This window comes from Lygodium microphyllum, chromosome 14, assembly GCF_053477565.2.
Source record: "Lygodium microphyllum isolate KBCC chromosome 14, Lygodium_microphyllum_v1.1.10, whole genome shotgun sequence".
NCBI classification, from domain to species: Eukaryota; Viridiplantae; Streptophyta; class Polypodiopsida; order Schizaeales; family Lygodiaceae; genus Lygodium; species Lygodium microphyllum.
In genome coordinates this window covers 19,738,577-19,750,962 of record NC_141148.1, presented here as the reverse complement: position 1 = coordinate 19,750,962, position 12,386 = coordinate 19,738,577, and the positions used below count along the sequence as shown (strand labels likewise).

The window sequence follows — 12,386 nt, the reverse complement described above, 5'->3', positions numbered from 1 at the left end:
AGGAATTGGCCAGCATGGATTACTTGATCCCAAAGTCAATTCCTTTAATCAACACATTGGTCCACGATAGGTTACTCCATCTTCCTCTTGCGGCTATGGCCTTCCTCACATCCACTCTCTCTCGTGATAGTTGCCCAAATAAGTTCATTTAAATCTTGGGGATTAATTTGAAGACAATCCATTGAGCTTTGTTCCTCATAGTCTGAACCTCCAAGCCTCCATTGGCCTTAGCTCCACACAACTAGCCCCATGCTACAACATGCCAGCTAGCTTTGTTTGCATATCCCCACAAAAGTTATCTGCCCTTTTTTTCAAGGTTTTCTAGCTTGTCTTTGAGAAGGCATTGGCCATTGCCACAAATAAAGCCGTAGGGTTGATGACACTGTTGAGAATGATAATCCTCTCGTTTATTCCTATAGGGAGTTCCTAAAACATGACTAACTTATCAACTACTTTTAGATGAAAATTTGCTTTACCAATGAGTACAACAATTGGTTATTGTGATGATGAGGCATACCCAAGGAGATAGACAACCTATTAGGAAATTTTGTTAAGTTGGAGGTTATGCACATTGTAGGGGTCAAACATCCAACAATGTTCAGGCAATCAATGTACCCATGGTGACATAGTGGTTTCCAAGTAAAAATACAATGAATCAAAGCCAAACATGCCACATCTACTTGATTAAAGGAGAGAATAGTGGAACAATGGTAGGTGCTAAAGATAAGGGAATAGGAGAATGGTACCACATTGTCAACATAAGCAGAATGGCTAGTATCAACAGTGTGTTGGGGATAAAGTTACTTGTGCCTACACCGCACTATATTTAAAACACACATCATGGCCAAATACATGTACGTTGTAGTTGGTGGGTGCCCATGATTGTCACTTTATTCTTTATTCCTTCCGTGACTATTGAATAAGGGAAGGTCGGCCACATTTTGTGACTATTGGAGTTCCCGTACTCTCTCTCACTCACTCACTCACTCTCACTCTTTCCATCTACCATAGCTCTTGCTTCTGCTTGTATGCTTCCACTATAGCTCTCTTTGCCTTCTTTAGCAACTAGTTGAACTTGCTTTTTCGAGATTCCAATCGCCATAGGAAATCTTAGGTAGCAAAAGATCAAACCTAGCTTGATCTCCTTGAAGCAATAGTCTAGTAGCCATTGCTCCTCCTTGTTCAGAGATATAAGCAAAAATTCTATCTTCTTGATGCTAATCATCGAGCCTATTCTTTGGAAGCCTCCCCTACATTTGAATTATCATAAGCAAAAAGTTGCAAGCAAAAAATAGATCCATTTGGGAGTGGAAGTCCTTTTAATGTGCCTTGCTATACTTTATAGCAAAATTTGTGGGATATTGACCCATTGATACTCACCGAAGTTGTTGTGTTGGAGAACAAACCATTAATCATCTTAAAAAGGGAGCACCAAATCCCATCCATCCCAAGGTTGCCAAAATGAAATCCCATTTGAGTCTATCATAGGCTTCGTCCGTGTCCATGTTGATTAGTACAAATTTGCCATCCCACTCTAGTGCATGGTCTATGTGAATTACACGTGCCAATGAAAACTTGACCATGAGAGCTATTGCTTTTGCTATAATCTTGTAATAAACATTTAGCATAGTCAAGGGGATGCCATTGTGTGATTGCTAATATGTTCGTCAACTTCAAAAAAAGTTTGATTAGTCCATGATTGTTGTATCCTACAATCTTACTAAAGTGATTAACAAAGCTGTAGATATCATGCCTGCATGTGCCCAAAGCACCTTCTAGCACTCCATTGGAAGCTCGTCAGGGCTAAGAGATTTCCCTAGTTTCATTTTCTTGATTATATATTATAACTCGTTTTATAAGTGAAAGGTCTAGCAATTAGGGTGATTGCTTTGGGTCCCACCTTGTGTAAACATGGCTCTAGCAATTGTGGCATAGCCTCCTTCGTACCCTTCAAGAGTCACTATTGGTTGCACTAGAATCAAATATAGGCTCTTCATGAAGGTCCTAGCAATGCTGGATTTGTCTTGATGCATAATACCTTGATCCCATCAAGTCATGATTCTTGCATAATTCTTCCCATGCAATCCTCTCATGTGCTATCATGGTGGCTGCAGCATGTGACCTATCCCCCCTTCTTAGGTCATCATGCTGAAATTGCCACAAGTAGAAAGGTATTTGGCCCTTGCATGGCTTTCTTTAGCTCCTTCCATTTTGCTATTTTGTTGGCTAAGATGTTTAGGGCATAGATAGAGATGGTTTTGATCTTGTCCGTTCCCAGCTCTGCAACAACAAAGAGATGATTAAGAGTTGTTGTATCTTGATTTCTTGAAGGGCTAAGATGTTTGGCCTTTTACTCCAAAGCATCCTCCTGCACTCAACTTTCTTCTTTGGCGAGCATGCCCCCTTGGTATTCCACATAATAAGGGAGAGCTTAAGTATAATATTCGTAGTAGAAGTTAGTATTCTCATTTGTCTCATCATCCCCACCAAACATTGCATAAATATTTCTATTACCCAATGGCAATAAGATCTACTACTTGAGGGAGAACTTCCTTCTTCTTCTTAGACCATTTCTCTTCCATTGAGGGGTGATGTTCTCCTTTTCCTTCCTATGATCCACCAAGGGCTTGTCTTGCCTTGTCCTGCACTTGCTTTTCTTCACCAAGGCTTGACTTGCTTTAGCTCTTCTCCACTAGTGGTTGTTTCGCTATTGCTTTTTTCTTCTCTTCTAACTCCTTAGAGGGGAGCTCTCTTTCCTTTCTGAATCCTTTTGCACAATTCAATATGAGCCTCCTATTCTTGCTTTGGTAGCCCTATGCAGGGAATTTGCAAAATGGCATGTTATGTAGCAGTGATAGCATGAATTAGAGAAGAATGCGAACTTGACCTCGATTGTAATTTCAAGGTCGAGAGCATCTTGTACTTCTAAGAACTTAGGCATTTCTTTCTGCATGTCCCATAGAATACATGCTTTCTTTTTTGCTCAAATGATGTTATGTGTTGAGCAAATAAATACAGTACCTTGCCCAAAGCTTTAGCCAACACTTGAACTTCACTATCCATCCAATTGGGGAGATAAGATAAAGTAACCCACATCGGGCATTTTTGGGCCAGGGTTTTAGCAAGAGAGAAGTGAGGAGTACATGGGAGCATATACAAAAAATTTCCTTAATAGGCCACTATCCACTCCAATACTAAATCCCTTTCTTGCTTAGAGCCCACCAAGACAAATAAAAAACATATTCCAATGAACCTAAAGTTGCTACAATGTTGCCCTTGCACAATTCGTAGAGAGGAACCATCTTCCAAACTCCTCCTTTGAGGGTATCCTCTTCTTCTTTATGGGGAGAATACCCTCCTCCCATAGAGAAGAAGAAGACACAAGGAGTTGAGAAGTCATCATACCTTTGTTTGAGTTGTTGGAGCGAGAAGGCAACAAGTGCCTTAAGCACTTTCTTCTAGTCTTGAATCTGCACCCTCTTCTTCTTATTAAAGGATTGCTTGAGTTATCTGCATTCTTTCCTAACTTCCAAAATGGTCCTGCTCGATCATTAGATTTTGTAGCTCATTTGCCATATCCCAGAGCTTGTATGGGATTTGGGAGGGGGAGGCCACGTGGCAGTATCTGTTGTTGTGGAAATAAATACTATCAATGCCCTTAATCAACATTTATTTCACTTGTGGCCATCTCTCTCTCTCTCTCTCTCTCCTCGTTGCGTTTTCCCGAGGAAGAGCTTTAGATGAGCATTGTAATAAATTTGAGAAAGGAAAAAAGTCATTCTATCTTTTTATTCTTGTAAGAGAAACTAGCATCAAAACGTTCCAAAAAGGGGGGGGGGGGGGGGAAACCCGATATAAAAAATTGTCATAGAATATGGGCCGTGGAATCGTCACATAATACGAACTTAGGAGAGAGAGAGAGAGAGAGAGAGCGAGCGCGAGCGTGAACAATGGGGGAAGTGCTGATGATCGAAGGGCCGGGGGGGAGCAAGTCGTGGAATCTCTCAGAGGTGGATGCCCTGCCCTACATCGACCGCGACTATGACAATCCCCAGGTCAAATTGGAGGTCGATCGTCTCGTCGAGGAGGAGATGCGGCGCAGCACCAAGCGCCCGGCCGACTTCCTTGCAGAACTTCCGCCTGTGCCTAAACTTGACTTTGAGGTGTGACCTACTCGACTCTCATTTACACACACACAAGCACGCACACAGAGAGAGAGAGAGAGAGAGAGAGAGAGAGAGAGAGAGAGAGAGAGAGAGAGAGAGAGAGAGAGAGAGAGAGAGAGAGAGAGAGAGGAACATGGAGTAGAAATGCTTACAATGCCTATTGCAGTTCATTCAACAAGTGCTCCAACATCAAATGTTTAAAAGTTCATGACGAACGCATGTAGCCGTACTCTCCCTGTGTGCATATGACGTCTTATATATAATCATGTGTAGCTAATAATTTTGGTGGCTAAGGCATAACCAAAGGAACTAACTCGTGTATATGGCTATTCCAACCTATTGGGTGCTGCGTGCCTGTGATGCATGCAAAGCATCCTTCGGCTTCCAAGAACACTTTAGAACAACAAACTGAAATCAAGACGAGCTTACCGTTGAAAAGAGTACTTGAACATTGCATGGGCTTCTTTCGTTTCTTTACTTAATGGAAAACCTGGTACAATGCGGGAGCGTCCTTTCGATTATTGGAATGGACAATAATCAACCAAATCCTCAAATTTGAGCTTGAAGGATGCTGAAACATAATCGGAACTTTTATTGTGAGCGTGCTAGAGTGACAAGCTGAGCACGCAATCATGTAGGGTAAAGGGGCCAATCAGTGAACAGCCGCCATTAATGGTACAAAAGCGGGCAATTGCCGGGGCCTAGTCATGGCACCCTTTCAGCTTGATTGAAAAATAAACACCAGTACTTTTCAGCACAGTTCCACACAATTCTTCATTGTTCTATTTTTGGTCCAAGTAGTTCCCATTTGTAGGCTCTAGGCACGTTACAACTACAACTCCCGTGCATTACTTACATAAATGTAAAAAAGTAGCTTTGTTCATGAGCGCGCAATCAGTTCTCCGTCTTCCTCTTCCATGTCACTATATTGGCCCCCATAGCAACCACGATTCCTTCATACCTGCAAAAACCCAAGAAGATAATCCTATCAGTAATCAGCCGCCTTGTCCTGTCACTAATACAAGGCATCATAACAAACCCACTTCTTTATTCCTTTAATTTCAAAAATTTAGGATCCGCGTGCATACCTCAAGCCAATCAAACTATGCCAAGTACCTAATCCATGCCATCGTATCAAGAGCAACCAATCAAACAACATGCCATGGATAACCTCAGAGCCTTGCGCAACAAAAGGAGGATGCTCACAATTGCATCACCCATTTATACACTGTTCTTCCATCCCCTCTTACTCTCCCTCTCCAACATACCTCATAGCAACCATGGCCTATTGATCAAACACGTGCAAACCACCACTCTCTTCTGCCTATCTAAACTAGGCCCTCTCAACCATTCTTTGCTGTGTGCTCTTCAAGGCAGCTCATTGCCTTGGCTCACACATTCTATGCCTCACACACAAGCTGTACTACTATGAGTTGAAGGTAGTTGAATGTATTGTTCTTGCCAGGGCTGCACCTACTTCAAGGTTGTCTATGTCTACTTCAAACCAATGTCTTCGACTACTTCTCCTTGTGAATGCAAAAGTGCATAATTGAGAGAATACCGATCATTGCCCAATTCTTGTGCACCAACGATCTGTTGCACATAAATGGTGAGCGTGTTTGTTGTTGTGGTGGCATTCATGTCAAGCCCATCGCATTCTGCAGGGCTTTGAATCAATCATCCAAGCCACACATTCCATCTATTCCTCCCTATACACTCCAATCAACATCTTCCAAATAGCCTTCCTAGCTACACATTCAATCTATCTCTCCCTTTACACTCCAATCATCATTTTCCAACCTTGTTTTAGGGACTATCCCTTCTTCAAAGGGGCCATCCTTGTTTGTGGACAATGACACATAGCCACCCAAGAAGAAATTCTCAATAAAGGAGTATTCAACTCTTCTCATGGATATGAAGTAGTTGTCAAGCTCTGCCTTGCAATGTGCATGGATTCCAACCTTCTACTCTTCACGTAGCATAACTAGTTCTGGATAGAGCATCTATGTTGGATTGCAGGTACTTGTGTGATGTGTTCACACCTTTGTTGTAGATGACAAGTTCTAGTATTCGAAGCAGTAGGTGCTTGAAGGGGAGGTTCAATCCTACACAATGGTGCCAAGCATTGACTCCACAAGTTCTGTGTAGGAAATCTCGCTCTAGATTAAGTCAAGACAAGCCACTCTCATCAGCTCCACCTCAACCCAGTCTTTGTTGAACCACCAATGGAGATTCAAAGATAGAGAGTCGTCAAGCAATGGACTGTTGAAGACATGGCTCAAGCAATTCCCAATCATGAGGTAGGAGTTTCTCTGAGAAAGTGTGCCAACAAATATGGAATGAGTGCCTCAGCAATTCGTAATTAGCAAGAGGGGAGAATCACTAAGAAAGCAAAGGGACTAGCAACAATGTTAATTGTATCTACTTGAGTGGTGCTTTTAAAAAATACGATTCAGGCCATAGAGTATCTGTGCTTGATGTGAAGTTGAAAGCGGTTGAATTATGTCAAACCAGGCACACAATGTTTAGCCAGGGTATTCTCAAGAAGAGCTGGTGGGATTGCTTTCGGAAGTGGCATCCCAAATTGGTGTTTTGAGTAAGTGGACCATTGGAGCAATCTAGAGCCATTAGTTTTTGGCTTGAAATTGTAAGGACATTCCATGACAACTTGAAGACCATGTATGGCACAAAGAAGTATCCCCTATGCAACATTTGGAATGTAGACAAGATAGGGCTCCACGGCCCAAGAGATAAAGGCATGAGAGTACTTGCATGGAAAGGCACGAGAGCTGTGTATGGAATAACCACAGACTCCAGGGAATGGATGATTGTTCTATGTTGTGTGAATGCTCCTAGTTTTGCCATTCATGGATACTACATCTTCAAAGGGCAAAGGGTTGGTGGAAATTACATTGAAGATTGTGAGGAGGGAGTTGTAATGGCCATGCAAAGAAAAGCATGGATGATCGGGGAGCTGTTCCATGCATGGTTGGATCATTTCCACAAGTGTATTGATGAGTCTATGAGCTTTACCAATAAGCATTTACTGATTCTCAATGGCTATGGCAGTCATGTATCTATTTCGGTTGTTGAGAAGGCTTCTTTGTGGGGAATTGACATTATCACACTATTGGCACACATCTCATAAGCTCCAACCATTGGATGTGAAGAGTTCAAGTCATTGAAGACCCATTTCCGCAAAGAAAAAGGCAATTTGGCAGCACATGACACAAAGCACTCGAGCAACAAAGAGAGTCATAGTTGCAATAGCAGCCAAGGCTTTCCAACTCTCAAGCATCGAGAGCAATATCTCAGTTGGCTTTAGGATCATTAGGATATGGCCTCTTAACCCCCTAGCTCTACAGTTTGATGGGACACCATCCCAACACATAAATGTGATCAATAGCGATGAAGGGATGGATGAAGAACTTGTGTATCACAAGTACCCAATAGTCCACTAGTATCATTGCATATTGAAGGCGAGGCCATAGAGGCATTGACATCTATGGGAACTAGTGAGGCATTGCCTAATCATGCTAAGGCTACTCAGCTAGCTGTTGCAAGTCTATCTGAGGTAGCCACAAGGATTGTAGACCTATTACGCTTGCCTTTGATAGAGGTCTTGGTTCGCCAAGCACCTAGGGACTAGTACATTGAGAGATTGAAGGCTAAGAATGCTAAAAAGGTAGAAGTTGCCAAGGCTAAGGAGGATAAAAGGATCAAGAGAGAGCACAAGAGAAAAGAGAATTTGGCTGTAGTAGAGGCGCATAAACAACAAAGAGAAGCACTATGACATGAGCAAACAACAAGAAGGGCATGGGAAGCTAAACAACTAGTAGCGAGGCATGGCTTCGGGGAGTCCTATGGGAGGGTGTAGGGGGGATGTGATGATCACCCTTTGCAACTGCATGTGGATGATCTGCAACATTGGATGGTCTGAATGGCGCGTGTGGCGAAGCTATGACAGGCTCAGGCACAACATCGCTCAGAATGTCAAGCATTCAATGCAACCTCACTTCCCTTGCTAGGACATATATCATTGTATACAGCTAGTAGCCATACAATCTATTCCTCCCTTTTCTACCCCCTCCCTCCCCATCGTCCAATCCCATCTTGTAATGGGCACCGGTCAATGCTCCAATCCTTTTTTTAAAAAGTGCAGTCCATAGCAGTCATGCTATCTACAGCACCCAATGTTCCATTGAACACTCTTTTTTGTACGTATCCCTATTCCTGATTATATTACCGAATACCATTTTGTAGGCACTAATGTAGCCATGCTTGCACACACGTCAGGCACTTGAATATTGAAATAAAGAAGTGATCTATTTTAGCAGAGTAGTTAGCCACAAAAAAAGGCACGAGATCACTGGTGAGAAGAGTCTTGCCTGTTGTTACCCAAATTGTTTCGCAATTGAAAGTTTTCAAGATGAGTGGCCACAAAGCACTGCCATTGTGAAAGTAGAAAATCATGTTGTCAATCTGCGATTTTGCAACCTCAAGTGCTTGTGAAATTAGAATCACATCAAGTACCTCAAATTTGCAACTTGGAGAGTTGAGAAAATTGATTTAAATCTCCAAATACCGAGTTTAGGAAAGTGGTTTATATTACGGAGTACTTGAAGCAATGGCAAAAGCAACAATTGTAAATAGAGATAGAAGATTTTATGTCCTTAGATGAGTCAAAGATTTCGTGGACCATGGTAGGTTTGCTAGAAAATTGGCCACCAGTCCCGCTAAAACAACAATCTGTCCTTCCCTAAAAACGTTGCCTTTTAGGTTGTCAAGGAGAGCCATTGCACCTACCTTCCTCTTTGCAAATAGAAGGAAGAAACAAAAACTTCCAAGTAGATGCATTTTGATGATGGCGCCTACCTGATCATTTGCATCACCAATATCCATGATTGTTTGCATTGCCAAACGGAACAACGACAAGGACGGGACTTCAATTGAAGGCGCCTTGTGAAGCGGTGGTGTAGGTGCCGGTCATAGCTTGGTAGAGCTCCTCCTTAGCGCAATCGTCTGTTGTGACCGATCAACTCTGCAATAGAGCTAGAGCTTGCTGGCATTCGTGGTGTGGCACGGACATGCGGAGAGAGAGAGAGAGAGATGCATGTAACCTACCATGCAGGAGTGTCTCATGATTGGTCCTTGTCCATGCTATGATTGGGGTAGTGTCCTCCCCAAAATTACACGTATTTTTTAACAACATTTTTTTCCCTCCCCATATCACATCCAACATACCTATCGCCATTTTTCCCCATGTGAGGGTGATGGGGCGCATGGCTCCATAACATTGGGCTGCCCAAACACCTTGGGACCACTAGTTGGATTGATGATGCAAATTGCAAGGGTTTGTACCAATGAGGATGAACATGGAGGGCTCTGGTGCAAAGTTGCATGTGAACAAACTCCATGACATCTAATCTATAACTCAACATTGAGCTTTGGTGGAAACTTGCACAAAAACAAACAACGTAACTTCTAGTTTGTAACTCAGCCTTGAAACACTCGCATATTTGAGCAAAGCATTGATTGAAGGTTACATGATACCTATCATGTGAGAATGCACAATGAAAGCAAAAGCAATAAACTTAAGGCTCAAAATGCAACACAATGACAATGAATAAGAAAGAACAATGAACTTAGAGAGACCTCACGAAATGGGCAATGGAGTTCATAACGAAAACATAAGAATGAAGTACAATACCACTGAGGTAACCAAAACTCTAATGACCAGCCATAGTAACTCTAGTCTCCCTCCAAGGATGCCAAGTGATGCAATGATGACAAATGAGGAGTGGAGGCCTATGTGTAGGCAATAGTGGAGCACACAAGTAACCAAGTTGACAGCATCTAGAGAGACTCGAGAGAATGATGAGGTTGGCCAATGTAAATGTTGCCGTCCATTGATTGAAATGTGCTGCTCCAGTTGTCTAAGATATTGCCCACTAAAGCCCATGAAATGCACCATGAATACAATGCCCATACCCACAACATGCTTAAAAATTACACCATCTCTAAGCTCATGGGTGATTTGTTTAATGATATATACAATGATGTATGGCCCAAAAATAAGCCACCCAAGAAGAGCCCCAAATGTCTACCATGTCGCATACCATAGTAGGCATTAGGAAATCCTCAACATTGTAGTATATAGAATAATGACAAGATGTGGAACTTTTGAAGAGAATACTTGAGGGTTTGCAAATAAAACACTAATAGTGTATAGACTAAACTAAAATGATTGAATTTAGAGAGAAACTCAAGAAAACACAAACCACAAAAGGGTATAGTGAAGGAATAAATCAATAAGCTGAATGAAATAATATGTCCAAAGAGTGGAGAAAAACTCACCACTAGCTCTCTAGGAACCACCACAATTGGAGAGGAAGAAAATGCAATTGTAGTAGTCCTAGATAAGTGGTAGCAAGAAAATGCAATTGTAGTAGTCCTAGATAAGTGGTAGTAAGAAATGAAGACTTTGGAGAAGAAAACATATTTGCCTCAATGATTTTGGAAATAGGGCAGTAGCGGGGTGGCATGTAAATCAACAAAACGTAGCCAATTGGACTTGTGGCAACTGGTTGACAATAGGTGAAGCAATCACGAGTAGGCAGATAGCAAGGGTGAGGGTGCAACAATTGTAGAATATGCAATGCAGGTTGTGCAAAGTGGCTGGATAGATCTCTATTGATAGACACATGAGCCAACCAACTTTCTAGGTTGGTACTCGAGCACTCTGAAGTGGCACCCTGACACTTTGGGTATATTAAATGTGGGTACCCGGACACTTTTGGAACATTTAAGATTTGAGTTTGGGTGATGTTTAATGAGCTAAAAAGAGGGAATTAAAGTTAATTAACGTTTGTTGCTCAATATCCCCTCTTATTCCAAGAACTTGAGTTGAGGGACTACAAAGCATAGCTCATCCAAGAGGTCTTACCAAGACTATAGAGGCAATGGTTACCTTCCCTTGAGAGCCCAAGTATTTTATTTTTGTGGGCTTCACTTTTTCTTTTTTACCAAAAAAATTCTCAAATTTTTTTAGTGTGTGTGCAGTGGGAAAAGTGATGGTTAGCTCACATGCATGTTGATAGGAAACCTACCCAACCCCCCATAAGGGTGTGAATGTGGAGGTATGGGATGGGAAGGGTGGTGGCAATCCAATGGTGATAATCTTAGATCAAGGGATGCTTAAAGCATGCTATACAATGCATGATGTCTCACTTGAGAAGGGCCCCATAAATAGAAGTGTCCCACTTCCTAGTGCACAAAACATAGACAGTGCATATGCAAAGGAGTATGCAAGTACACACATAATCATGGCAAAAGGTCCATTTGAATGATGCCCTTGTTGGGGTCTCATGCAACGAGTGTCCATTTACTGCATATATGAATCATCCATGCACAAATGGGAGGGGAAGTCGGTGACTAAGTATACAAAAATGACAAACCAAACCTTGAGTGTACAATGGAGAACAAGCGACCCTTCTCCTACTAAGTTGATATCCTTGGTGGAAGAGGAGCCAAGACTTGCCCCTAACTCAATGCCTAGGGGGGACCTATACCAATGCTGTTGCACAAGTATTAAGAGTGTTAATTGATTGACCACCTTGGTGAGGAGGTTGACCTGATTTTGTGCAGATGGGACAAGCTAGAGTTGAATAATTCCCAATTCAATTTGCTCTTTGGAGAAAGTGGAGGTGTATCCCATGCCTCATCTTGGGGATACATTTGGGTTCCTTGCAATGGTGATGACGCTTTTGTTGTTGAAGATGGGGATCAATATGATTTTGTGTAAACATGACCATAGTTGTTTTCAGACGCGTTTGAAATGAATTTCAGACGTCTGTAAATGTCTGAAAAACAGACCTCTGAAAACCCCATATCAGACTTGACGTTTTTTTAAATTAAAAAATGTTGACGACTTGAACACCTGCACCCAAGGTATATATTCATACAAACCTTCGTCTTATCAATAAAATTAAGGAATCATGCTATGAAAAGATTGAGGTTACATTGGACATGCTTAACAAGGAGAAGAAGGATAATGATAGATTGCTTGCATTGCAGCAGATACGAGAGGAAGAGGACATCGTAGCCTCATTGCCAGTGCCACAGAGGGAGGCAAGCACTAGTGATGCTCCTGGCTCGAGTTCTCTTAGTCCACATCAAAGGGAGGAGGAGGATGATGATGACGATGAGGAGGAGGAGGAG

At 42.1% G+C, this 12,386-nt stretch overlaps 1 protein-coding gene and 1 pseudogene across 3 annotated transcripts in view; both read left to right on the top strand.

Annotated features, from left to right (window-relative positions):
• Nucleotides 1-3,892: 3,892 nt before the first annotated feature.
• MOS4 (modifier of snc1,4) overlaps nt 3,893-12,386 on the top strand; it is a 112,210-nt gene continuing 103,716 nt past the window's right edge. For all 3 annotated transcript variants that reach the window (XM_087692492.1, XM_087692489.1, XM_087692490.1), the window contains exon 1: nt 3,893-4,163. In XM_087692492.1, coding sequence (XP_087548618.1) covers nt 3,951-4,163 — 213 coding nt within the window. In that variant the 5' untranslated portion in view covers nt 3,893-3,950. The remainder of the gene's footprint in view (nt 4,164-12,386) is intronic.
• Nucleotides 6,844-7,351, top strand: LOC148025390 (MFS-type transporter clz9-like; annotated as a pseudogene).